The sequence below is a fragment of the Procambarus clarkii genome, chromosome 49 (genome assembly GCF_040958095.1).
Source record: "Procambarus clarkii isolate CNS0578487 chromosome 49, FALCON_Pclarkii_2.0, whole genome shotgun sequence".
Taxonomy (NCBI): Eukaryota; Metazoa; Arthropoda; class Malacostraca; order Decapoda; family Cambaridae; genus Procambarus; species Procambarus clarkii.
The window spans coordinates 18911069-18935493 of NC_091198.1; the positions used below are offsets into that span (position 1 = coordinate 18911069).

At 46.2% G+C, this 24425-nt stretch overlaps 1 protein-coding gene across 2 annotated transcripts in view; it reads right to left on the minus strand.

The window, feature by feature from the left end:
• The window catches only part of LOC123750557 (uncharacterized), a 64304-nt gene that overhangs the window by 9174 nt on the left and 30705 nt on the right, over positions 1-24425 (minus strand). For both annotated transcript variants that reach the window (XM_069303059.1, XM_069303057.1), the window contains exons 3-6: positions 3844-4044; positions 2825-3069; positions 2186-2595; positions 550-1108 (exon numbers count right to left, since the gene is read on the minus strand). In XM_069303059.1, the coding sequence (XP_069159160.1) occupies positions 550-1108; positions 2186-2595; positions 2825-3069; positions 3844-4044 (1415 nt within the window). The remainder of the gene's footprint in view (positions 1-549; positions 1109-2185; positions 2596-2824; positions 3070-3843; positions 4045-24425) is intronic.

The window sequence follows — 24425 nt, forward strand, 5'->3', positions numbered from 1 at the left end:
TATTCTTATGTGGGAGCACGTCTGAGATCTCTTCTGCTGGAGAAGTTGATCTTACCAGATGACAGTTAGAGAAAAGGATTCACAAGATGACTGGCAAACAGAAAATCAACAATTTAACTACGAATCGAAAAGAAAATTCTACCTACTAACTGGTTTATATGTTTAATTCAAGTACGAGCAGATCTTTCAGGTCTGAAGCACATGTAACAATTGTTGCTAAATGTACACGAAACCGAAATTCTTTGAGTGGTCTGTTGCTGATAACTTTTTAATCCAAGTGGATGAACCTTTAAGAATTGGATTTAATGAAGTGATTACGCTGGCTTACAATGCTCTAGATGACACACAACTTAGGCGATGAGTCACAATAACGTGGCTGAAGAATGTTGACCAGACCACACACTAGAAGGTGAAGGGACGACGACGACGTTTCGATCCGTCCTGGACCATTCTCAAGTCTCACAATCGACTTGAGAATGGCCCAGGACGGACCGAAACGCCGTCGTCCCTTCACCCTCTAGTATGTGGTCTGGTCAACACACAACTTACCTCCATGTACGCTGTGACGTAGCCATTTTTCTTGAAGTCCTTCCAGATCCAGTGGCAATCATCGAACTTCTCTCTCTTGGGAACACAGGAGTGGTTGGCCAGGTCGTAGGTGCTCAGGCCACTCAGTACAGGAATCAGGTTAGGGAAGGTGTTGTCCCCGACCTTGTTGAAGCCTGCCAGGTCCACGGCACCCAGCTCCTCCGTCAGGTAGCGGTACGTCTTAGGTAGGTGCCGACGCATGTTGAGACGCGAGGCTGAGTCCGTACCGAAGATGATCACGCTCAACTTCTCGACGTCCTCTCGCTCCAGTTGTTCCGGAGGCGGGTCCTCCTGACTCTCTGTTCCACCACCATCTGAGACGTAACTTGTGTTGGTACTTTCCACGTCAGCCACAACGGAAGAATTTAATCCCGCTGGAGGTGGTTGGGGCTTGTCCCGCTGGATGAAATAGTGAACATTTTTGTAGACGACGACTTGACTTATGTTGCAGCAGACGAGGACAGCCTCTTCCTTCACGGTAGTCTCTGCCCCCACCACAGGCTCGCACCATTCACTGTACCTGGCGGCATCACCGTAGCTCTACACTATGCCTGGACCACCACTAATCATACGAAAAGCTCTAAAATGTTTTACAATGTAAGACAGACGACAGGACACACAACAGGACACCCGACATGACACTCAACAGGACACCCGACATGACACACAACATGACATAATATGACACACAACAGGACACATAATATGACACACAACAGGACACATAATATGACACACAACAGGACACACAACATGACACAACAGGACACATAATATAACACACAACATGACACATAATATGACACACAACAGGACTAGCGTGTAGGTGTTAGCAAGTTGATTGCGTGGGTATTTGTTTCAATTTATTTGGCAAATGTGATGCAGTTTTTTCTATGAATCTAAAATAAGATTTTCGACAAAATTACGGAACTTTGGCAGAAACGAGCATTAGATCAACCTGTCCTCGTACAAAGAACGTTGCTTTGCGATCGTATGCGTTACATAAGGCCAACAATTGTATTAGAAAATGGAAGCGGCTCGCGAAAGTGACGTACTGTCCCGTTTTCTGTTTTGGGTTCTCTGGTAGGTTAGGAGAGACCACTCTAAATTGACCGTTTCCTTGACGTTGAGAAATTTTAGAAGGACGGACGGGTTAGAGAGTCATAAAGTGTCTAACAAAACGTAACACAGCCCGAAAAATCTTCACCGCACTGCAGGTTTGTGATACAAAATTCCTCAAGATAATTCTGATAATGAAATTTTGATCAATATCACATCAGAGCTTGATCGACAAAGCCAATTTGTTTAAAAATTAATAAACCATTACATTATATTAACATGTGAAGGACCTGGTTAAACTTTTTTACATATTGACCTGAATGAAAGATCACTTTACCGTGACGAAAATAAAATATGGTACAATTTTTTTACGTAAGTTTATATAAAAACAGTATGATACTTGAAGTTCTTCCCAGGCCACTTTCAGACAAGGTCTGATTAAAAGATCACTTCTCTTAACACAAACATGCTTACAATACAAGAAGCTGCTTGTAGCTTACAGTTGCCGTCACTGGGAAGCCAAGGACAGGGCGCTCACCTCCAGCGGCTGTCAGCAGCTGTCGTATACATCAGCGGCCGCTGCTCCACCCGGTAAATAGCCCGGTAACAACACCGCACCTCAGCCCGGGGCGGTGACCTCCGGTACTCTGGACTGCTGCCGTTGCTCTTCAGGTACAAGTCCGAGTCCTCCCTTTGTCCGGTGGTGGGGGCCGGTCGTGAGCCCCAGGGGGACGTGGGCGACGCTCCGGAGTCTTTCGTGTGATTTGGTAAGGTTGATATGTTGGGTGTGGAGGATGAGGTTGGCGCGGGGGTTGTTGTGTGGGAGGAGAGGCGCGTCTCCTCGTACACTGTGAGGTAGTGGTGGAGGTTGTCTCTCAGGACCTCCTCGTGGTAGTACAAGGTCGTCCCCTCCGCTGATGTCAGCGCTGGCGGAACCTTACACGTGAGCTGCCAATAGCCAAGTTCCACATCAAATATTAACTTAAAAAGTTAAGAAATTGCCTTTGCTTTAACTACCAAACTCTACCTGCATGCTCTTATTTTTATGTCGATTATCACAATACATTTAAATATATATTACTCGAAAAGAATATAAACGAATTAGTATACCCTTGCAACTCCCGCGCGGTAAAAGAAAATGGACATGTACCAGTGTCCAGAGAAAATGGTCCGTTACCATGATAGGGTTGGAGATAAACCTCGTAATAGTGTGGTGGAAGGGGTCGAAGTCAGGTATGATACATCCAGGGGTATGAACCAGGAACCCCTGCTGCTCCTCCTGCTGCTGCTGCTGCTCCCCTCCTGCCGGGGAGGTGCTCGCTGCCCCTCCACCCTGCCCCTCCCGTGCTCCTGGAGGCGGTGGAGGCGAGGGGTTGGCAGAAGGCACGATAATGTCCATGATGTACTCCGGGGCATGGTGAACTGAAAATGGATGACATTGTATTAGTTTAAGGGTAAACTCTCAGAAATACATACCAACCTATATACTAATGAAAATAAGTAACAACATATTTTTTATATAATATTAAAGTATAATAAAATTAGACACGCGTGTTCATGAATATACCAAATGCAGGAACGCTTGAGTGAACAAATTACATTCCTGCAAAAAATTACACATAACAATTTAATAGATATATTTTATCGCCCATTAACTAACAATAGCGGACAGAACCACCAGGGGAAAGTTGCATTTATAGGACCTATTGCTCGAATGAATTAAATAGGACCTCACTGACTGGATTAGATTCGTTGACTTCAACAAAATGAATTTGTCAGTCGATGCCTCAACGACAGGAGTCGAACATTAATGTTAGAAGGCTCACACTGCTCATATTTTCCCGGGTACTGTATAATATTTTGTTTTTCGTGTTAGTGAATTCAGCATTGGTGAAATTGTCCAATTTTTAACGCAGGTAATTGGCTTGGGAGAGTTTGTTTATGCTGGGGTACTGGGACCCGTAGGGGGCCTTTGGCGGGCCCTAACATGTCCTATCCCGGCCCTTACGGTGTTGTTATGTCCTATCCCGGCCCTTACGGTGTTGTTATGTCCTATCCCGGCCCTTACGGTGTTATCATGTCCTATCCCGGCCCTTACAGCGAGTGTAAGGGCCGGGATGTCGGCTCAGACCAGTGTAAACCACCGCCCTGAGCCCTTACCAGCTCACCAGTGAGAGTCGTGTGTGGAGAACTTACATGAGAGGAGGACGCGGGTGTAGAAGCCGGCCCTCCGGGGAGACGTCGCTAGGAAGAAGGAGAAGGAGGCGGCCACCAGCAGGAGACACACGCCCACGCCCCTCCGCCACGCCCGCACCAAGCCACGCCCACCGCCCGCGTTGGGTGTCCAGCCGCCCTCGACACTCCAGTAGCAGCCCCGGCCGCCCTCCTCACCAGGACCTGTGGAAGGAAGGTGAATGTTAGTGTGTGTGTGTGTGTGTGTACTCACCTATTTGTGCTTGCAGGATCGAGCATTGGCTCTTGGATCCCGCCTTTCCAGCCATCGGTTGTTTACAGCAATGACTCCTGTCCCATTTCCCTATCATACCGGCCAGGAAATTTCCCTAGTGACGCATTGAAGGATTTTTATAACTCTCCTTTTGTCGGTCTAGAGTGCATACTGTGTGTGTGTGTGTGTACTGACCCAGTTGTGCTTGCGGGGGTTGAGCTCTGACTCTATGGTCCCGCCTCTCAACTGTCAATCAACTGGTGTACAGGGCCTCCCCTGTGTGTGTGTAGGGATGGGGAGGGGGTGTATGTGTGTGTGTGGGGGTGTATGTGAGGGAGGGGGGGGTGTATGTGTGTGTGGGGGGGTGTATGTGTGGGAGGGTGTGTGTGTGGGGGGGACTGGGCCGTCCTGGTGATCACCAACAGCTGACGCTGCTCTCAATATCCTGTTTCCATGACAACTGCATGTCAATATTTCCTCATTAATACCATACTGTTTATGAAACCATTCACACCTAACGACCATTCAGAAGAACTCATAATTACATTTAAATAAAAGCAAAAATATGCATATAATATAATCCATAAAATATATATATATATACTTTCATATGCAATTTTTTTTAATAAATGGAAAATTCAAAGCTTTTAAAAGGCCCCAAAAAATAAAAAATTGGATAAAATCGCCAATTTCCTGGTGTTGGAGTAAGTCTTTGAGCAAATATTTGGGCTAAATTGGTTGATTAATTCCTGATATATATGTGATGTTGGATGGTTTGAGTGCAAGTGCATTGGTTTGTTTGTTTGTTTGTGTTCCCGCCTGAGTGTTTTTGCTTGTTTGTGTCTGCAAGGGGGTTGAGCTTCAGTTCTTGGAACCCCGCACCTTTGGTGTTAGAGATTTGGCAATGTCTGCTCTGAAAGTTGGGATTCACTCACGGTAGGCACTCCAGAAAGACACTCACGGTAGGCACTCCAGAAAGACACTCACGGTAGGCACTCCAGAAAGACACTCATGGTAGGCACTCCAGAAAGACACTCACGGTAGGCACTCCAGAAAGACACTCACGGTAGGCACTCCAGAAAGACACTCACGGTAGGCACTCCAGAAAGGCACTCACGGTAGGCACTCCAGAAAGGCACTCACGGTAGGCACTCCAGGAAGACACTCACAGTAGGCACTCCAGGAAGACACTCACGGTAGGCACTCCAGAAAGACACTCACGGTAGGCACTCCAGGAAGACACTCACGGTAGGCACTCCAGGAAGACACTCACGGTAGGCACTCCAGGAAGACACTCACGGTAGGCACTCCAGGAAGACACTCACGGTAGGCACTCCAGGAAGACACTCACGGTAGGCACTCCAGGAAGACACTCACGGTAGGCACTCCAGGAAGACACTCACGGTAGGCACTCCAGAAAGACACTCACAGTAGGCACTCCAGGAAGACACTCACGGTAGGCACTCCAGAAAGACACTCACAGTAGGCACTCCAGGAAGACACTCACGGTAGGCACTCCAGAAAGACACTCACGGTAGGCACTCCAGAAAGACACTCACGGTAGGCACTCCAGAAAGGCACTCACAGTAGGCACTCCAGAAAGACACTCACGGTAGGCACTCCAGAAAGACACTCACGGTAGGCACTCCAGGAAGACACTCACAGTAGGCACTCCAGAAAGACACTCACAGTATGCACTCCAGAAAGACACTCACAGTATGCACTCTAGACCGACAAAAGGAGAGTTATAAAAATCCTTCAATGCGTCACTAGGGAAATTTCCTGGCCGGCTTCTCGGGAAATTATCAACAATCGCGAGCTCTTTGGATCGTCAGGGAATGTTTGGGGAAAATTGGAGGGGATGGTGCAAGGTGGGGCTGGTGGTGGGGACAAGATGGGGGTGGTGGGGACAAGATGGGGATGGTGGGGACAAGATGGGGGTGGTGGGGGACAAAATATAGGGTGGTGGGGACAAGATGGGGGTGGTGGGGGACAAAATGTAGGGTGGTGGGGCCAAGATGGGGATGGTGGGGGACAAAATGTAGGGTGGTGGGGCCAAGATGGGGATGGTGGGGGACAAAATATAGGGTGGTGGGGACAAGATGGGGATGGTGGGGGACAAAATGTAGGGTGGTGGGGACAAGATGGGGATGGTGGGGGACAAAATGTAGGGTGGTGGGGCCAAGATGGGGATGGTGGGGGACAAAATGTAGGGTGGTGGGGACAAGATGGGGATGGTGGGGGACAAAATGTAGGGTGGTGGGGGACAAAATGTAGGGTGGTGGGGACAAGATGGGGATGGTGGGGGACAAAATGTAGGGTGGTGGGGCCAAGATGGGGATGGTGGGGGACAAAATGTAGGGTGGTGGGGACAAGATGGGGATGGTGGGGGACAAAATATAGGGTGGTGGGGACAAGATGGGGATGGTGGGGGACAAAATGTAGGGTGGTGGGGACAAGATGTAGGGTGGTGGGGCCAAGATGGGGATGGTGGGGGACAAAATATAGGGTGGTGGGGATGGTGGGGGACAAAATATAGGGTGGTGGGGACAAGATGGGGATGGTGGGGGACAAAATGTAGGGTGGTGGGGCCAAGATGGGGATGGTGGGGGACAAAATATAGGGTGGTGGGGACAAGATGGGGATGGTGGGGGACAAAATGTAGGGTGGTGGGGGACAAAATGTAGGGTGGTGGGGGACAAAATGTAGGGTGGTGGGGGACAAAATGTAGGGTGGTGGGGCCAAGATGGGGATGGTGGGGGACAAAATGTAGGGTGGTGGGGGACAAAATGTAGGGTGGTGGGGGACAAAATGTAGGGTGGTGGGGGACAAAATGTAGGGTGGTGGGGCCAAGATGGGGATGGTGGGGGACAAAATGTAGGGTGGTGGGGCCAAGATGGGGATGGTGGGGGACAAAATGTAGGGTGGTGGGGGACAAAATGTAGGGTGGTGGGGCCAAGATGGGGATGGTGGGGGACAAAATGTAGGGTGGTGGGGCCAAGATGGGGATGGTGGGGGACAAAATATAGGGTGGTGGGGACAAGATGGGGATGGTGGGGGACAAAATGTAGGGTGGTGGGGACAAGATGGGGATGGTGGGGGACAAAATGTAGGGTGGTGGGGCCAAGATGGGGATGGTGGGGGACAAAATGTAGGGTGGTGGGGACAAGATGGGGATGGTGGGGGACAAAATGTAGGGTGGTGGGGGACAAAATGTAGGGTGGTGGGGACAAGATGGGGATGGTGGGGGACAAAATGTAGGGTGGTGGGGCCAAGATGGGGATGGTGGGGGACAAAATGTAGGGTGGTGGGGACAAGATGGGGATGGTGGGGGACAAAATATAGGGTGGTGGGGACAAGATGGGGATGGTGGGGGACAAAATGTAGGGTGGTGGGGACAAGATGTAGGGTGGTGGGGCCAAGATGGGGATGGTGGGGGACAAAATATAGGGTGGTGGGGATGGTGGGGGACAAAATATAGGGTGGTGGGGACAAGATGGGGATGGTGGGGGACAAAATGTAGGGTGGTGGGGCCAAGATGGGGATGGTGGGGGACAAAATATAGGGTGGTGGGGACAAGATGGGGATGGTGGGGGACAAAATGTAGGGTGGTGGGGGACAAAATGTAGGGTGGTGGGGGACAAAATGTAGGGTGGTGGGGGACAAAATGTAGGGTGGTGGGGCCAAGATGGGGATGGTGGGGGACAAAATGTAGGGTGGTGGGGGACAAAATGTAGGGTGGTGGGGGACAAAATGTAGGGTGGTGGGGGACAAAATGTAGGGTGGTGGGGCCAAGATGGGGATGGTGGGGGACAAAATGTAGGGTGGTGGGGCCAAGATGGGGATGGTGGGGGACAAAATGTAGGGTGGTGGGGGACAAAATGTAGGGTGGTGGGGGACAAAATGTAGGGTGGTGGGGACAAGATGGGGATGGTGGGGGACAAAATGTAGGGTGGTGGGGACAAAATGTAGGGTGGTGGGGACAAAATGAGGGTGGTGGGGACAAAATGAGGGTGGTGGGGACAAAATGAGGGTGGTGGGGACAAAATGTAGGGTGGTGGGGACAAGATGGGGATGGTGGGGGACAAAATGTAGGGTGGTGGGGGACAAAATGAGGGTGGTGGGGACAAGATGGGGATGGTGGGGGACAAAATGAGGGTGGTGGGGCCAAGATGGGGATGGTGGGGGACAAAATGTAGGGTGGTGGGGGACAAAATGAGGGTGGTGGGGACAAAATGTAGGGTGGTGGGGACAAGATGGGGATGGTGGGGGACAAAATGTAGGGTGGTGGGGACAAAATGTAGGGTGGTGGGGGACAAAATGTAGGGTGGTGGGGACAAGATGGGGTACATTTAATACCCATCTCATTTATTAACATTAATCAATTAATCTTCGCTTTTTCTAATTATCTTTTTTTGGTTCAGTTAATTGTAATTGTCGCTTAAAAAATAATCTGAAGATTTTTTGTATAATATTTTTAGCATTTTCTGCTGCTAATGCTTGTTTGGGGGGGGGGGCAAATTTAGAAATACACTGTGACTGAACAGAAAAAAATTATTTACAAAAAATACCTTTTTTATTTTTGTTTGTTGTGTTTCATATGTTTTCTGGAAGCTTGATGCACACACATGTTTTGATGTGTCAGGTATAGACATGTGTGGAAGCTGGAGATATAGTAGGATAAATTTAAGTGTGTACTAAGTCCATTAGACGACTTACGACTAGAGAGGCGGGGTCCAAGAGATGAAACTCGATCCTTCAGGTAAACATAAGCGAGTGTAAATAAGGGAATACACTCATGATAACAAGCACACACTCTCTCGATAAGGTACACATCCGTTATCACACTCGCAGATATCTAGCAACACACTTACACAACACACTTGCACACACCTGCCAACACACTGATGCTTGTGTCTTAACCTTCTCACCCTAAACATACACATGTGACTACACTCACATTCACTCATATACACAGTTTCTAATGTAGATATGATAGAGCCTAATAGGTTCAGGAATCTGTTCACTGGTTGATTGGCAGTTGAGAGGCGGGACCAAAGAGCTGAAGCTCCCCGCAAAGGCAACTAGGTGAGTACACACACACACACACACACACACACACACACACACACACACACACACACACACACACACACAATATATATGATTCCTCAGGGTGCTGGTTAGCAATATTGCAATATTTCAAAATCAATCATATAAAGTGCACGGAAAATATATTTCAACTTTGGGAAGGTACTGTGTTCTCTCTCTCTCTCTCTGTCTCTCTGTCTCTCTCTCTCTGTCTCTCTCTCTCTGTCTCTCTCTCTCTCTCTCTCTCTCTCTCTCTCTCTCTCTCTCTCTCTCTCTCTCTCTCTCTCTCTCTCTCTCTCTCTCTCTCTCTCTCTCTCTCTCCCCCTCTCTCTCCCCCTCTCTCTCTCCTTCTCATAGAGGGGAGATAGAGTCATATTTACCTAATGTGTCACATTTTTAAACAATAATAAACAAAAATAAATTATACGTGACCCATGAGGCGCGGGAAACTAAGCGACCTCCGCCAATGTTTACGTCGCCATCTTGGATCCATCCGCCCGTGTTGCAAACACTAATTTGACACTTAGAGCTGCAGAACGCTAGCAACTTGCGGTAAATATGAGTGGGACTCGTTCATCAAGTGTTAGTTGCGCCTCGTATGCAAAGATAATCAGGAAAACCATCACTTGTCCTGCATACTCACACACTTTTCACATCTATCTCTGGTAACTACAACACGTTGTTCTACTACTGTAAGCTACTTTCCTTATACGACATGATCACCACATACAAGATTCTCAGAGGAAATGATAGGGTAGGTAAAGACACTTTATTTAACATAAGGGGGCACGCACTAGGGGACACAGGTGGAAGCTGAGTACCCAGATGAGCCACAGAGGCATTAGAAGGAACGAATATATATATATATATATATATATATATATATATATATATAAATATATGTCGTACCTAGTAGCCAGAACGCACTTCTCAGCCTACTATGCAAGGCCCAATTTGCCAAATAGGCCAAGTTTTCATGAATTAATTGTTTTTCGACTACCTAACCTACCTAACCTAACCTAACCTAACTTTTTAGGCTACCTAACCTAACCTAGCCTATAAAGATAGGTTAGGTTAGGTTAGGTAGGGTTGGTTAGGTTCGGTTATATATCTACGTCAATTTTAACTCCAATAAAAAAAAATTGACCTCATACATAATGAAATGGGTAGCTTTATTATTTCATAAGAAAAAAATTAGAGAAAATATATTAATTCAGGAAAACTTGGCTTATTAGGCAAATCGGGCCTTGTATAGTAGGCCGAGAAGTGCGTTCTGGCTATTAGGTACGACATATATATATATATATATATATATATATATATATATATGTCGTACCTAGTAGCCAGAACGCACTTCTCAGCCTACTATGCAAGGCCCGATTTGCCTAATAAGCCAAGATTTCCTGAATATATTTTCTCTAATTTTTTTCTTATGAAATGATAAAGCTACCCATTTCATTATGTATGAGGTCAATTTTTATTTATTGGAGTTCAAATTAACGTAGAAATTTGACCTAACCTAACCAACCCTACCTAACCTAACCTAACCTATCTTTATAGGTTAGGTTAGGTTAGGTAGCCGAAAAAGTTAGGTTAGGTTAGGTTAGGTAGGTAGGTAGTCGAAAAACAATTAATTCATGAAAAATTGGCTTATTAGACAAATTGGGCCTTACATAGTAGGCCGAGAAGTGCGTTCTGGCTACTAGGTACGACATATATATATATATATATATACATATATATATATATATATATATATATATATATATATATATATATATATATATATATATATATTTATTTATATATATATATATATATATATATATATTATACAGACAAGGGGTACATGGCGACACAGAGACAGCCGCATCAGGAAATAGGTCTCGTTTCCAATATCGGATCCATTTTTTGTCCAGGTTTCACCCACGTTCTCTGCTCTGGTTTTCAGTCCTTCTGAATTTTGTGGATATTTAATACATTACGGGTTATTGATCAGTCTGGGGTCGGTGTCTGCGTGGTTTCAATCTCGTATTTATGTCTTTGGTCTCTGTTGGGTCTCGTTATGGGGAGTGCTCTCTCTCTCTCTCTCTCTCTCTCTCTCTCTCTCTCTCTCTCTCTCTCTCTCTCTCTCTCTCTCTCTCTCTCTCTCTCTCTCTCTCTCTCTCTCCACACGTAAAAACTCGGGGTGCCAGAGCGTCAACCTTCAACAGCTCATAACCTTTGTCACTGTCTATTTAACCTCTAATTGTTACAAGCGATTGCTGGCTACCGGCAGGCAATTAGGTGGTTGGATTGGTAGGCAGTTTTGACCAGAACGACATTCGAGTTTAAGGCTGCATTTCCTATGGCGAGCCATCAGAGTGGTATATCTCTCTCTTCAAACTCTTTTTTTTTCCATGAGTTTGATAAGGATCACCACTGCGTTGATGTGGAGTGTAGTCGGTGTAGGTATGGATTAGTTCAGCTTTAGAATTAATCTGTACACACACACACACACACACACACACACACACACACACACACACACACACACACACACACACACACACACACACACACACACACACACAGTCCCACATTCTGACTGTGCTCCATTCAAGGTATTAAAACACTGTGAACGTTTGGGTGCTAAAAATATCATTCCTTGACTGTTTGCAGACTGCAACGTTGCAGGAAGCCAAGAGAGAGAGAGAGAGAGAGAGAGAGAGAGAGAGAGAGAGAGAGAGAGAGAGAGAGAGAGAGAGAGAGCACAAGCACACAAAAGAAAGGGATGGAAAGAGAAAGAGAAGTTCATGGAAACGTAGAGGGAAAGTTAAAGAAAGTAACATAAAAGGGAAAGCGGGAGAGGGCTAAGCATCTCCTGGAATAGAATGGTTTCAGACTTTTACTGGAGAAGAATGGTATAGAGGCTGAGCTCGGAGGAGATGAGACTAGCACGGAGTGAGCCCAGTGCTCACAACAAGTGTGGAGTGAGCCCAATTCTCACAGCAAGTGTGGCGTGAGCCCAATACTCACAGCAAGTGTGGCGTGAGCCCAGTGCTCACAGCAAGTGTGGCGTGAGCCCAATACTCACAGCAAGTGTGGCGTGAGCCCAGTGCTCACAGCAAGTGTGGCGTGAGCCCAGTGCTCACAACAAGTGTGGCGTGAGCCCAATACTCACCGCAAGTGTGGAGTGAGCCCAATACTCACAGCAAGTGTGGCGTGAGCCCAGTGCTCACAGCAAGTGTGGAGTGAGCCCAATACTCACAGCAAGTGTGGCGTGAGCCCAGTGCTCACAGCAAGTGTGGCGTGAGCCCAGTGCTCACAACAAGTCTCCGTGGTGTAGTGGTAAGACACTCCCCTGGCGTTCCGCGAGCGCTGTGTCATGGGTTCGTATCCTGGCCGGGGAGAATTTACTGGGCGCAAATCCTTAACTGTAGCCTCTGTTTAACGCAACAGTAAAATGTGTACTTGGATGAAAAAACGATTCTTCGCGGCAGGGGATCGTATTCCAGGGACCATAGGATTAAGGACTTGCCCGAAACGCTACGCGTACTAGTGGCTGTACAAGAATGTAACAACTCTTGTATATATCTCAAAAAAAAAAAAAGTGTGGCATGAGCCCGGTGCTCACAGCAAGTGTGGAGTGAGCCAAGCGCTCACAACAAGTGTGGAGTGAGCCCCAGCACTCACAGCAAGTGTGGAGTGAGCCCCAGCACTCACAGCAAGTGCGGAGTGAGCCCCAGCACTCACAGCAAGTGCGGAGTGAGCCCCAGCACTCACCGTAAGTGCGGAGTGAGCCAAGCGCTCACAACAAGTGCGGAGTGAGCCCAGCGCTCACAACAAGTGCGGAGTGAGCCCCAGCACTCACAGCAAGTGCGAAGTGAGCCCCAGCACTCACAGCAAGTGCGGAGTGAGCCCCAGCACTCACCGCAAGTGCGGAGTGAGCCAAGCGCTCACAGCAAGTGTGGAGTGAGCCCCAGCACTCACAGCAAGTGTGGAGTGAGCCCCAGCACTCACAGCAAATGCGGAGTGAGCCCCAGCACTCACAGCAAGTGCGGAGTGAGCCAAGCGCTCACAGCAAGTGCGGAGTGAGCCAAGCGCTCACAACAAGTGTGGAGTGAGCCCAGCGCTCACAACGAGCACCTCCGAGAGGAAAATTCAATAAGAGCAGCTATCAGTTGATGGTCGTAAGTATCGGAGAGGGAGCAGTTGTCAGCCAGACTCGGGGGCCTTGGTACCCACCAATCAATACCAACCTACCAGTCGCTACCAGGACGTCTACCTTCTTATGCCCCGCTTACTATGTGGTACCTGTTGCGTTATAAATTTAACTAATCTCGCATTCGAATACTCTGTCGAATCTGGTCTTAAGTTTATAGATGGAGGTGGCTTCCACAAGTTCTTCTTTCCGTGTATTACTTGTTGACTACCAGCATAGGGGACGAATATCACTTACATCCTCTCGTCCTAGTTACTCTCAATTGGTTGCCATTATCTACTTTATAAATTCACCTCAGTATCTTGTATATTGTGATCATGTCTCCACTGTTTCTTATGTCTTCCAGAGCTGTGAAGTCCTGATCCCTCAGACTGTCCTCTAGGCTTATTAGCCTTCTTCATTCTAGCATCTCATACGCTGTCGCTGTTATTCTGTCTATCTATACATGTATACCTCTGGTGTTAATACTGATGTGCTAACAGGATACACATATCTATGTTACAGTGTTATCCTTTTACGCTGATATCACTCTGGTGTCAGTGTTGTAATTATATCCACTCTCAAGTCTCTTTCTTTCTCCGATTCCTGTAGTTGCCTTTCATGTATGGAGTAGATACCTTCCTGATTTAGTTCTCTCCTCCCACATCTTCCTTATTTACACTTATTTCGATTGAACTCTTGAAACCAGTTGTTTGCCAGGTCCTGCAGAGTTTGTCGATGTTTTCCTGTAACTTTCTGCAGTCCTCCTCTGTTTTAGCATTCCTCAATAGCTTTACATCGTCTGAAACATTGACGTGTACGAGCTCACTCTCTTTGGAAGATCATTCATATAAGTAACAGTTGGGGTACCAGGACTTACCCATGGGGGACTCCACTTGTTGCATTTTCTCTCTCTCTCTCTCTCTCTCTCTCTCTCTCTCTCTCTCTCTCTCTCTCTCTCTCTCTCTCTCTCTCTCTCTCTCTCTCTCTCTCTCTCTCTCTCTCTATTGTGCCAATCATGTGAATTTGTTCCTCGTTATATACAAAATATTTCAGTCACCCCGCCTTTGACGTTTTCCTAAATTACCAATTATCAGCAATTTTTCCCATTTTCCCATTACTTTAATTGCTGCGTCTGCCGCCAGGTGTCGTAGTCGACCAGACGCCGCTCTGAGGGCGAGTTGCATCAACAACTAATCAGAATCATTAAATAAATTACTAAATTTAATTAATATTCAAGTGAAAATTTGGGAAAATATTATCCCAAGTGATAAACTGTCAATAATTCACTTCCCGCACCGTTAGACAGAAAGATCGTATGAAAATTTTCAGAATTTTCTTTGAAAATTCGAGGCACATTTTCAGACAAAATTATTAAATAATTCAGTCTTCCTCAGACTCTAATAATACAAAGTGGGTAAACACGGTTTTATATCTGAGGCATTAAACTGCTGACGTGACTCAGTATACTGTGTTGGTTAGTATACTGTGGTGTGATTCAGTATACCTAGATATGGCTCAGTATACCTCGATTACATTGTTATTCTGATACTGTTATTATCTGCTTAATATGCTTCTATCTGTCTCTCCCTGGGTATTTCTCTCTGCTTCTTCCTCCGTTTCCTGCTTCCTTAATTCTTATCCCATTCTACCTCTCTCCTTCCCTCACATCTTCCCTCCCCTGCTATTATCTCTTCCGCCCTTCTTCCTTTCTCCATTAACTGCCAAACTAAATTCCTGGTTCCCTACATTCTATTCCTACATTCCCAGATTCCTTGTCTTTTTGTCCCTCCCTCTCTCTCTCTCTCTCTCTCTCTCTCTCTCTCTCTCTCTCTCTCTCTCTCTCTCTCTCTCTCTCTCTCTCTCTCTCTCTCTCTCTCTCTCTCTCTTCCCTCCCAAACTCTCACACCTGAAGTTCCCTTTTCCCGAAAAAGTTGGCTGATCAAATAATGGAAAGAGAAGGAATTGCTTCTCAAAATTTCATCTCTGGTGTTCTTCTTAAGGCGGTTCCTGGAAGACTTCTGAAGAAGGTGTCAGTCTGGATGAGTGTCAGAAGTCTGGATGAGCTTCAGAAGTCTGGATGAGCGCAAAAGGTGTCAGTCTGGAGGTGTTCTTTCTTTTAAAGCTGTTCCAGGAAGACTTCTGAATGACGTATATGTGCCTGGAAGGGTGCTCTCGAGAGGTCCTTCCCTTAGGGCTGTTCCAGGAAGACTTCCAAATGACGTATGTGCCTGGAAGGGTGCTCTCGAGAGGTCCTTCCCTTAGGGCTGTTCCAGGAAGAGTTCTGGAGAGATGTGAGCCTGGCGGAGCAGCCTGGGAAAAAAGGAGCATTCGTATGCGCTTCTTTCATTGTTTATTTATATTTGTGCCAGGAGAATGTAAACAGCGCCGCTGTTTATATGGCCACCTGGTGGCCACAGCTGGCAACTATACCCAGAACCAACATTACACAATGTCCCCTCACGTCTCTCTCTCTCTCTCTCTCTCTCTCTCTCTCTCTCTCTCTCTCTCTCTCTCTCTCGCTCTCGCTCTCGCTCGCACCACACCACCTGCTCGGGGCGTTGTTCGCTCTACAGCCTGGCCACGCTGCCAGAATTTGTGAGTGCAATCTTCTGAGTGAGTGAGTGTGCTGAGCTCCGCGGAAAGTTCAGCATCACTGGCTTTTTTTTCGTCCTGTATTGCATTTTCTCTCTCACTCACTATCTCTGCTGCCTTAGTTCACTTTCTCTCACTGTCTTTGTGATTTCAACGTATGATGGTGTTCTCTTATGTATCTTATTTGTGTGTGTGTGTGTGTGTGTGTGTGTGTGTGTGTGTGTGTGTGTGTGTGTGTGTGTGTGTGTGTGTGTGTGTGTGTGTGTGGAGGGAGGGGGGGAGCCCCCACTCCTTCCCACTCATCAACACGTGAGTTAAAACGAGACATAAAGGACTATAAGTGCATCCCACAAAGGTGATTCTTAAGTTCCGAATCTTGAGCTGAACAAAAGACAAAAGGAAAGTAGGCATCGAAGGAAGGAAACAAGAAGCGGAATGAGAAAAGAACCCGGAAATAGGAAAGAAAACATAGACGAAAATTCACATATGAATCTCAGAGTGGAGAGTCAAGCGAGGAACTTCAGAGTGGAGAGTCAAGCGAGAAACCTCAGAGTGAAGAGTCAAGCGAGGAACTTCAGAGTGAAGAGTCAAGCGAGGAACCTCAGAGTGGAGAGTCAAGCGAGGAACCTCAGAGTGGAGAGTCAAGCGAGGAACCTCAGAGTGAAGAGTCAAGCGAGGAACCTCAGAGTGAAGAGTCAAGCGAGGAACCTCAGAGTGGAGAGTCAAGCGAGGAACCTCAGAGTGAAGAGTCAAGCGAGGAACCTCAGAGTGGAGAGTCAAGCGAGGAACCTCAGAGTGAAGAGTCAAGCGAGGAACCTCAGCGTGAAGAGTCAAGCGAGGAACCTCAGAGTGAAGAGTCAAGCGAGGAACCTCAGAGTGGAGAGTCAAGCGATGAACCTCAGAGTGAAGAGTCAAGCGAGGAACCTCAGAGTGAAGAGTCAAGCGAGGAACCTCAGCGTGAAGAGTCAAGCGAGGAACCTCAGCGTGAAGAGTCAAGCGAGGAACCTCAGAGTGGAGAGCCAAGCGAGGAACCTCAGAGTGGAGAGTCAAGTGAGGAACCTCAGAGTGGAGAGTCAAGCGAGGAACCTCAGAGTGGAGAGTCAAGTGAGGAACCTCAGAGTGAAGAGTCAAGCGAGAAACCTCCGACGCATATAAGTGACCTGTTAAGGAATATATTTGGCGTGAGACAAGCAGGTTGTGTTGCGGGACAGACCTGTACCACTGTTCCCCCACACCTTAACAACCCTCAACACAACACAGGAGAAACACCATGTCTCCAAACACCCTTAGAACACCTTGTATTCTTGTACGCTCAAATATAAATAACTTGAGCGTCATCTGCTACTTACAAACCAGTCAACGCTTGAGCAGGAACGCAGCCGGTAGCACCTGGGAGATCTTACCAACATCTTAGACATTAGACAAGCTTAGACATTAGACAATCTTAGACATTAGACAAGCGCTTTGTAACTGGTTCTCTACTTGTATTTAAATAAGAGGTCGGCTAGAGAAAATACGCGTTGAGCTTGGGTAGGGGTGAGAGAAGGTAGGGGTGAAGGAGGGAAGGAGTGAGGTTGGTAGGAGTGAGAGACAGGGGGGGGGGGTTAAGGATAGGAGTTTACACAGCGCCGGAGAGGGTAAGGATAGTCAACAGCGCCCAAGAGGTTCTCAGAACCGCTTCAAACATCTTAAAGCTCCCACAGCTGCTGGCGGTCGGAGTTCCAGGAAGTTCTGGAAATTTCGACTTGGAGGAAGTCCGGAAAAAGTTTGAAATTCAACAAGAGTGAAATTCCATTAGACTCCAGGATTGTTACGGGAGATTGGAGTCTCTTACGACCCTCTAGAATTGGATCCTCTGAGGCCATACGGTGTATATGGCCTTTAGAATGGAATCACTAGGAGATATACAACAACCATACCATCACCACAACCACCACACCACCAACCACCACAACCACAACACCACCAACCACCACAACCACCACACCACCAACCACCACACCACCAACCACCACAACCACAACACCACCAACCACCACAACCACAGTAGATGACAGTGGAAGGAGCCATCAACCGCCTAAATGGATCTCAACTTTCAGACTTTAATTATAAATCTTGGAATTGTCCTTAAAAGAAACAAAAAACTAAATGCATCCATGTACGAAAGAGAGAGAGAGAGAGAGAGAGAGAGAGAGAGAGAGAGAGAGAGAGAGAGAGAGAGAGAGAGAGAGAGAGAGACAGACAGACAGACAGAGACAGACAGACAGGAAGAGACAGAGACCAAGAGAGAGAGACAGAGTCAGAGAGATGCAGAGTAATAAATAGAGCTAGAGAAATATGAGAAAATTGCCTAATGACTTCCTCTGTGGTAACCACTGAATTATCCAACCAGCCCTCTTCACTACATAGAATTGTTCAGCTGTAGGCATGACATCAAGTTCTTCCCTAGTAAACACAGAGACAAACTTCAATACAAAATACCACCTATTTCTTAGTAACTACCAATTACCTGATCTAGGTTGTTAGTGGCCAATTCTTCCTAATCTTCCTTGTTAGATATGCAAAAAAATGGGTTAGTTTTTGCCCCAAACTGCTGTTCGCACTTCATAATTTTTCATCGGTTTTTAAAGTTTTACTTATAAAAAAAATTTCCTAGTTTGAAAAACTTTTATAAGCTTCCTGCATTCATAAGTTTTTCATTCGTTTTTTTTTCCAATAAGATTTTCGAATGGCCTGGTTTACCATGTGCTGTGTGAGGTGATTGGTTAATCTGTTAATCCCTTAATGGTCAAGATTAACTTTCAATATAATAATATTTTCATGTTGTTTTTAGTGTTGTATATATTCCAATTATCCAGAGCGATTGATGGATTGGTTGATGGATTGGTCAGGGATTCCTCTGCAGTGATGCACTAGAGAAATATTGTTGTGTGTGTGTGTGTGTGTGTGTGTGTGTGTGTGTGTATGTGTGTGTGTGTGTGTGTGTGTGTGTGTGTGTGTGTGTGTGTGTGTGTGTGTGTGTGTGTGTATGTGTGTGTGTGTGTGTGTGTATGTGTATGTGTATGTGTGTGTGTGTGTGTGTGTGTGTGTGTGTGTATGTGTGTGTGTGTGTGTGTGTGTGTGTGTGTGTGTGTGTGTGTATGTGTATGTGTGTGTGTGTGTTAATTCCTAAATCACTCCCCAGTTGTATTATTTTTTTTATTTCAGACTGTAACGAAATTTTTTTAACTCACTATATATCCTTTCTGCTGTGTTTTATTTACGTGTTTTTATTTTTCTTTCATTCTAACTAAAATATATATTTTTTTCTCTTGCTCTTTTTCGTCTGTATAAAATATTCATATGTTTTTTCCTCGTGTGTGTGTGTGTGTCTGTGTGTGTGTGTCTGTGTGTGTGTGTGTGTGTGTGTGTGTGTGTGTGTGTGTGTGTGTGTATACTCACCTAGTTGTGCTTGCGGGAGTTGAGCTCTGGCTCTTTGGTCCCGCCTCTCAACTGTCTATCAACTGTGTGTGTGTGTGTGGTGAGGAGAAACCATTGTGCCCATCCCTCCGTTGCTTGAAACCCTCGTTAATGATCACTTAGATTATCAGTGCCAGCAGTCTGTACTGTGGACTCATTACTTCCCTCCCTCACTATCTTTCTACCTCACTGACTTACTGCCTCCTTACCTCACTATCTCACTACCCCACGAGCCACCCAACACCCTCTTCAAGACTCTAAAACAAAACACGCTGCTCATCACAGGTTTCAGAATAAAAAGTTCGCTAATGTAATAAGTTTTCTATCACTAAATCTCGCCGCATTTTTCCCTTTGTGATATCTGAGCTGACGATAGGTAAAGATAGCCTTGATCAGAGAGCGTCGATCAGAGAGCGTTGATCAGAGAATGTTAATCAGAGTGTGTTGATCAGACAGTCTTGGACATAGGGGCCTTCATCAGTTGATCTATCACGTTAATGTGATTCCTCTACGCAATATTTGCTTCAAAACGATGGTGTTAAACCCTCCTTATATCTTTGGTGACATCAATAAGACACGGACAAGAAGGTAGACTTTACATATTTAGCTTTTCCAGAAGACGTTGGATCATGCTCGTTAATGATGACTTCTTTCAAAACTGGAACTTGGTGTAAACGAGTATTAAAATGCTTGTAAAATGGGTTGTTAGGACGTTAACAAGGTGTGGTTTTATATGTAAGGTGAGATATATGGCTAGATACTTGATACTAAGCTGTGGGAGAGAGAGAGAGAGAGAGAGAGAGAGAGAGAGAGAGAGAGAGAGAGAGAGAGAGAGAGAGAGAGAGAGAGAGAGACAGAGAGAGACAGAGACAGAGAGAGAGAGAGAGAGAGAGAGAGAGAGAGAGAGAGAGAGAGAGAGAGAGAGAGAGACAGAGACAGAGACAGAGAGAGAGAGAGAGAGAGAGAGAGACAGAGACAGAGAGAGAGAGAGAGAGAGAGAGAGAGAGACAGAGAGAGAGACAGAGAGACAGAGACATCTCATAGCCAGCATAACATAACGTTATGAATATCAGTTCTCAGTGCACTCTCTAGACTTAATAAGTTAGCAAAATACCTCCTGCTTTTAAAATACACAACAAACCGTGATGAAACATGTGATCTACACCATAAATGAGCTATTCAAGCAGCCTCTACATAACGAAAGTAGTTTCCATGCGAGTACTTGGAGGAATAAGATGCTATATAGAACGTCTGAGGGTGGAGCCATTAAGGGCGAACGAAGGGGTATAATTTTACTTAAGTACAACCCTTATTACAGCACCCCTGACGTGTTACACGTAGGGTAAGCTAGTTCCACCATGGTGGGGTCGTTCCTGCTCCTCCTCGTCGTTCATCTCCATCTTTCTCTGAGAGGGGGTCGTCGTCTACATCTTTCTCTGAGAGGGGGTCGTCGTCTCCATCTTTCTCTGAGAAGGGGTCGTCGTCTCCACCTTTCTCTGAGAGAGGGTCGTTCCTCCTCCTCCTCCTCCTCCTCCTCCTCCTGGTCGTTCGTCTTAGTCGTCTCCATCTTTCTCTGAGAGGGAAGGAGGCGGGAGTCCGGTAGCGAGAGGGAGGGCCCCACTGTGAAAGCAAGAGGCTGCCTCTCGACATGTTTTCCCTCCCACCGGCTCATTGTGTGTGTGTCAGGAGAGAGAGAGGAGGCTGAGCGCTGGAGGAAGGGAGAGTAGGAAGTGGGGATGGGAGAGAGGAGCAGTGGGAAGGGAGTGAATGAGGTGAGAGAAGCACGGACGCAGGAGAGAGGGAGGAGAGAGGTTGGGAAAGTCTGTTTCTTTCCCAGCCGTTCATCTTCATTTCTAACACACTCCGTCTCGCTTTCTTTCTCTCTCTCTCTCTCTCTCTCTCTCTCTCTCTCTCTCTCTCTCTCTCTCTCTCTCTCTCTCTCTCTCTCTCTCTCTCTCTCTCTCTCTCTTCTTCTTCTTTTTCTTCTTGTTTCTCTTCTTTCTTCCTCCTCTCCCTCTTCCAAACAGTGGATATCACCCATTTGTTTCCCTCTCTCTGTATTTGTCTCTCATTCCTCGCTCTTCTCACCTCTCTCTTACTCACTGTACGGTCTCACCATTTCTCATTTCACTTCTCCTCTCTCTCTCTCTCTCTCTCTCTCTCTCTCTCTCTCTCTCTCTCTCTCTCTCTCTCTCTCTCTCTCTCTCTCTCTCTCTCTCTCTCCTTCATTAATCAATGTTGGCCAACATAATTATCCTGGAGGTGGTCACTGGATCAATACCGAGGCTGTTTTCCGTCTGGATCTAATCGTCCCAAGAATTAATTAATAAGTCCGATGTGTTTTTCTTTACAGAGGCCGGGAATATTAATGTAGGTTTTGGTTCATGGGAATTTTTGGGGGCTACCCTGTTGTAACACGGGTTTGGTTCCTCTCTCTTATCTCTCTTTCTTCTACTCCCTCTACCCGTATTCTTACTTATTATTCTCTACCAAGGGACTCCAAACCTTTTACCAAAGCCAACTCCACGCCACGTGGTCCTAAGACGATTGACCGACTTAGGATTCTACACCCAGTATGACGTGACCTAAGCTCTGAACAAAACCCTAGAGTCACCTCTGCTGCCACCACCAGACCAGTAATACAAGAGCAATGATCGAGGTCTGGATCGATCACGCTAATTAATCAACCTAGGGGCTTGATCCCCACTATATATGATGACCTTGAGTGTGGAATAAATTACACGGTAATGATGATTCCGATTCGATGTTAGCATCGGCGCCCAATCCAACTTTACCTCGTGTGGACCACGTGACCAGGACAAGTATACACATAAAACACATGGAAACAATAAAATGCAAATTAATAACAAATTTAATTTATTAAAAGAAAACTAAAACAAAATCTAAATATGTTCACTCCCTATTACTTTAACACTCCCTACTTGACCTGAGTGGCAAATGAGAAGACTATTTCTATAATTAACAATAGCAACTATACCTTGGGCGACCAGCTAGATGTCTTGGCTGGTCTAGGGGAGAGGTAAGATGTTTGACCTCTCCTAGCTGCTTCCGTGACCACACTGATCTTTTCCTTGTCTGGTCTCCCCCAGACAGAACATTGTATCCTTCCGCCTAGTCAAAGTTCTACCCAGTTACTAGCAAGGTTTAAGTTATAACAATTAACCTCTGTTGTACTTAATTGATCCAGACTGGTTGAATTATTTTACTGAATTAAATTACAAACATCTAACGGCAGAGCTGTTCCCGATCACAAAAATGGTTATTAAAACTTTGAGAAATAGTAGACCTGTCAACCCCTGATGACCTATGACCGCCGGTCACTCCGCTTTAAAAGTTAGATCTGATTCGTGACGTCACTGATGGTGACTTAAACTCAATAATTAGAATACTCTTGATATTGTATCCAGTACTATTATACAATACAATTTTAATGCAAAATGAATAAAGGCTAATTTCTCTAAATTACTGAATACTATAGGATGATTTATTATACGCAGCTATGAACAAAGCGTTGGTTATTTCCACCGCGAATTCCCCTGGGGGTCAGGTCACCATGCGGCTCAGCTTCCCATTCTCTTTTGTCGATAAACCACTCTGGATAATTCTTACAACAGCCTAGTTTGTTACACTGTTCCCCCCTCTTGGAGGAGTGTGGGAAGGTGGGTGAGGTGTGTGTGTGTACTCTCCTTGTTATACTCACCTAGTTGTGTTTGCGGGGGTTAAGCTCTGGCTCTTTGGTCCCGCCTCTCAACTGTCAGTCTACTGGTGTACAGATTCCTGAGCCTATTGGGCTCTATCATATCTATATTTGAAACTGTGTATGGAGTCAGCCTTCACCACAACACTACTTACTGTATTCCACCTTTTAACTACTCTGACACTGAAAAAATTCTTTCTAACGTCTCTGTGGCTCATGTGGGTACTGAGTTTCCACCTGTGTCCCCTTATTCGTGTTCCACCCGTGCTAAAGAGTTTGTCTTTGTCCCTCCTGTCAATTCTCCTGAGAATTTTGTAGGTGGTTATCATGTCTCCCCTTACTCTTCTGTTTTCCAGGGTTGTGAGGTTCTCCCTTCGCCTAATTTCATTACTTTACACTTTCCTGAGTTGAACTTTAGCAGCCATTTTCTAGACCATTCCTCCAGTTTGTCCAGGTCGTCCTGTAGTCTCTGTCTATCTTCATCTGTTTTGATTCTTCTCATAATTTTTGTATCGTCAGCAAACATTGAGAGGAATGAGTCTATACCCTCTGGAAGGTCGTTTACATATACTAGAAACAGGATGAGATCAAGTACTGAGCCCTGTGGGACTCCGCTGGTGACATCTCGCCACTCTGATGCCTCCCACCTCACCGTTACTCGCTGTTCCCTGTTGCTTAGATACTCCCTTATCCACTGGAGCACCTTACCTTTTACTCCTGCCTGTTGCTCCAACTTTTGTAACAGCCTTTTGTGAGGTACTGTGTCAAACGCTTTCTGACAGTCCAAGAAAATGCAGTCTGTGTGTGTGTGTGTGTGTGTGTGTGTGTGTGTGTGTGTGTGTGTGTGTGTGTGTGTGTGTGTGTGTGTGTGTGTGTGTACTCACCTACGTGTAGTTACAGGATGAGAGCTAAACTCGTGGTGTCCCGTCTTCCCAGTACTCCTTGTGTGTGTGTATTTACTATTTGTATTTGTTTACTACTTGTGTCTGCAGAATCGAGCTGTAGCTCTTGGACCCCGCCTTTCTAAACGATATAATTTGTCCTCTAATGTGTACTACATGTATTTTTCTTTACCACACGCGCGCGCGCACACACACACATCCCCAGGAAGCAGCTGTCTAAGTTCCTATTCACTGCTAGGTGAACAGGAGCATCGGGTGAAACTCTCCCCATTTGTTTTTTTGCCTCGGCCGGGAATCGAACCCGGGCCCTTAGGACTACGACCTCTGAGTTCTGTCCACTCAACCGCGAGGCCTTACATATGTGTGTATGAATGTGTATGTACT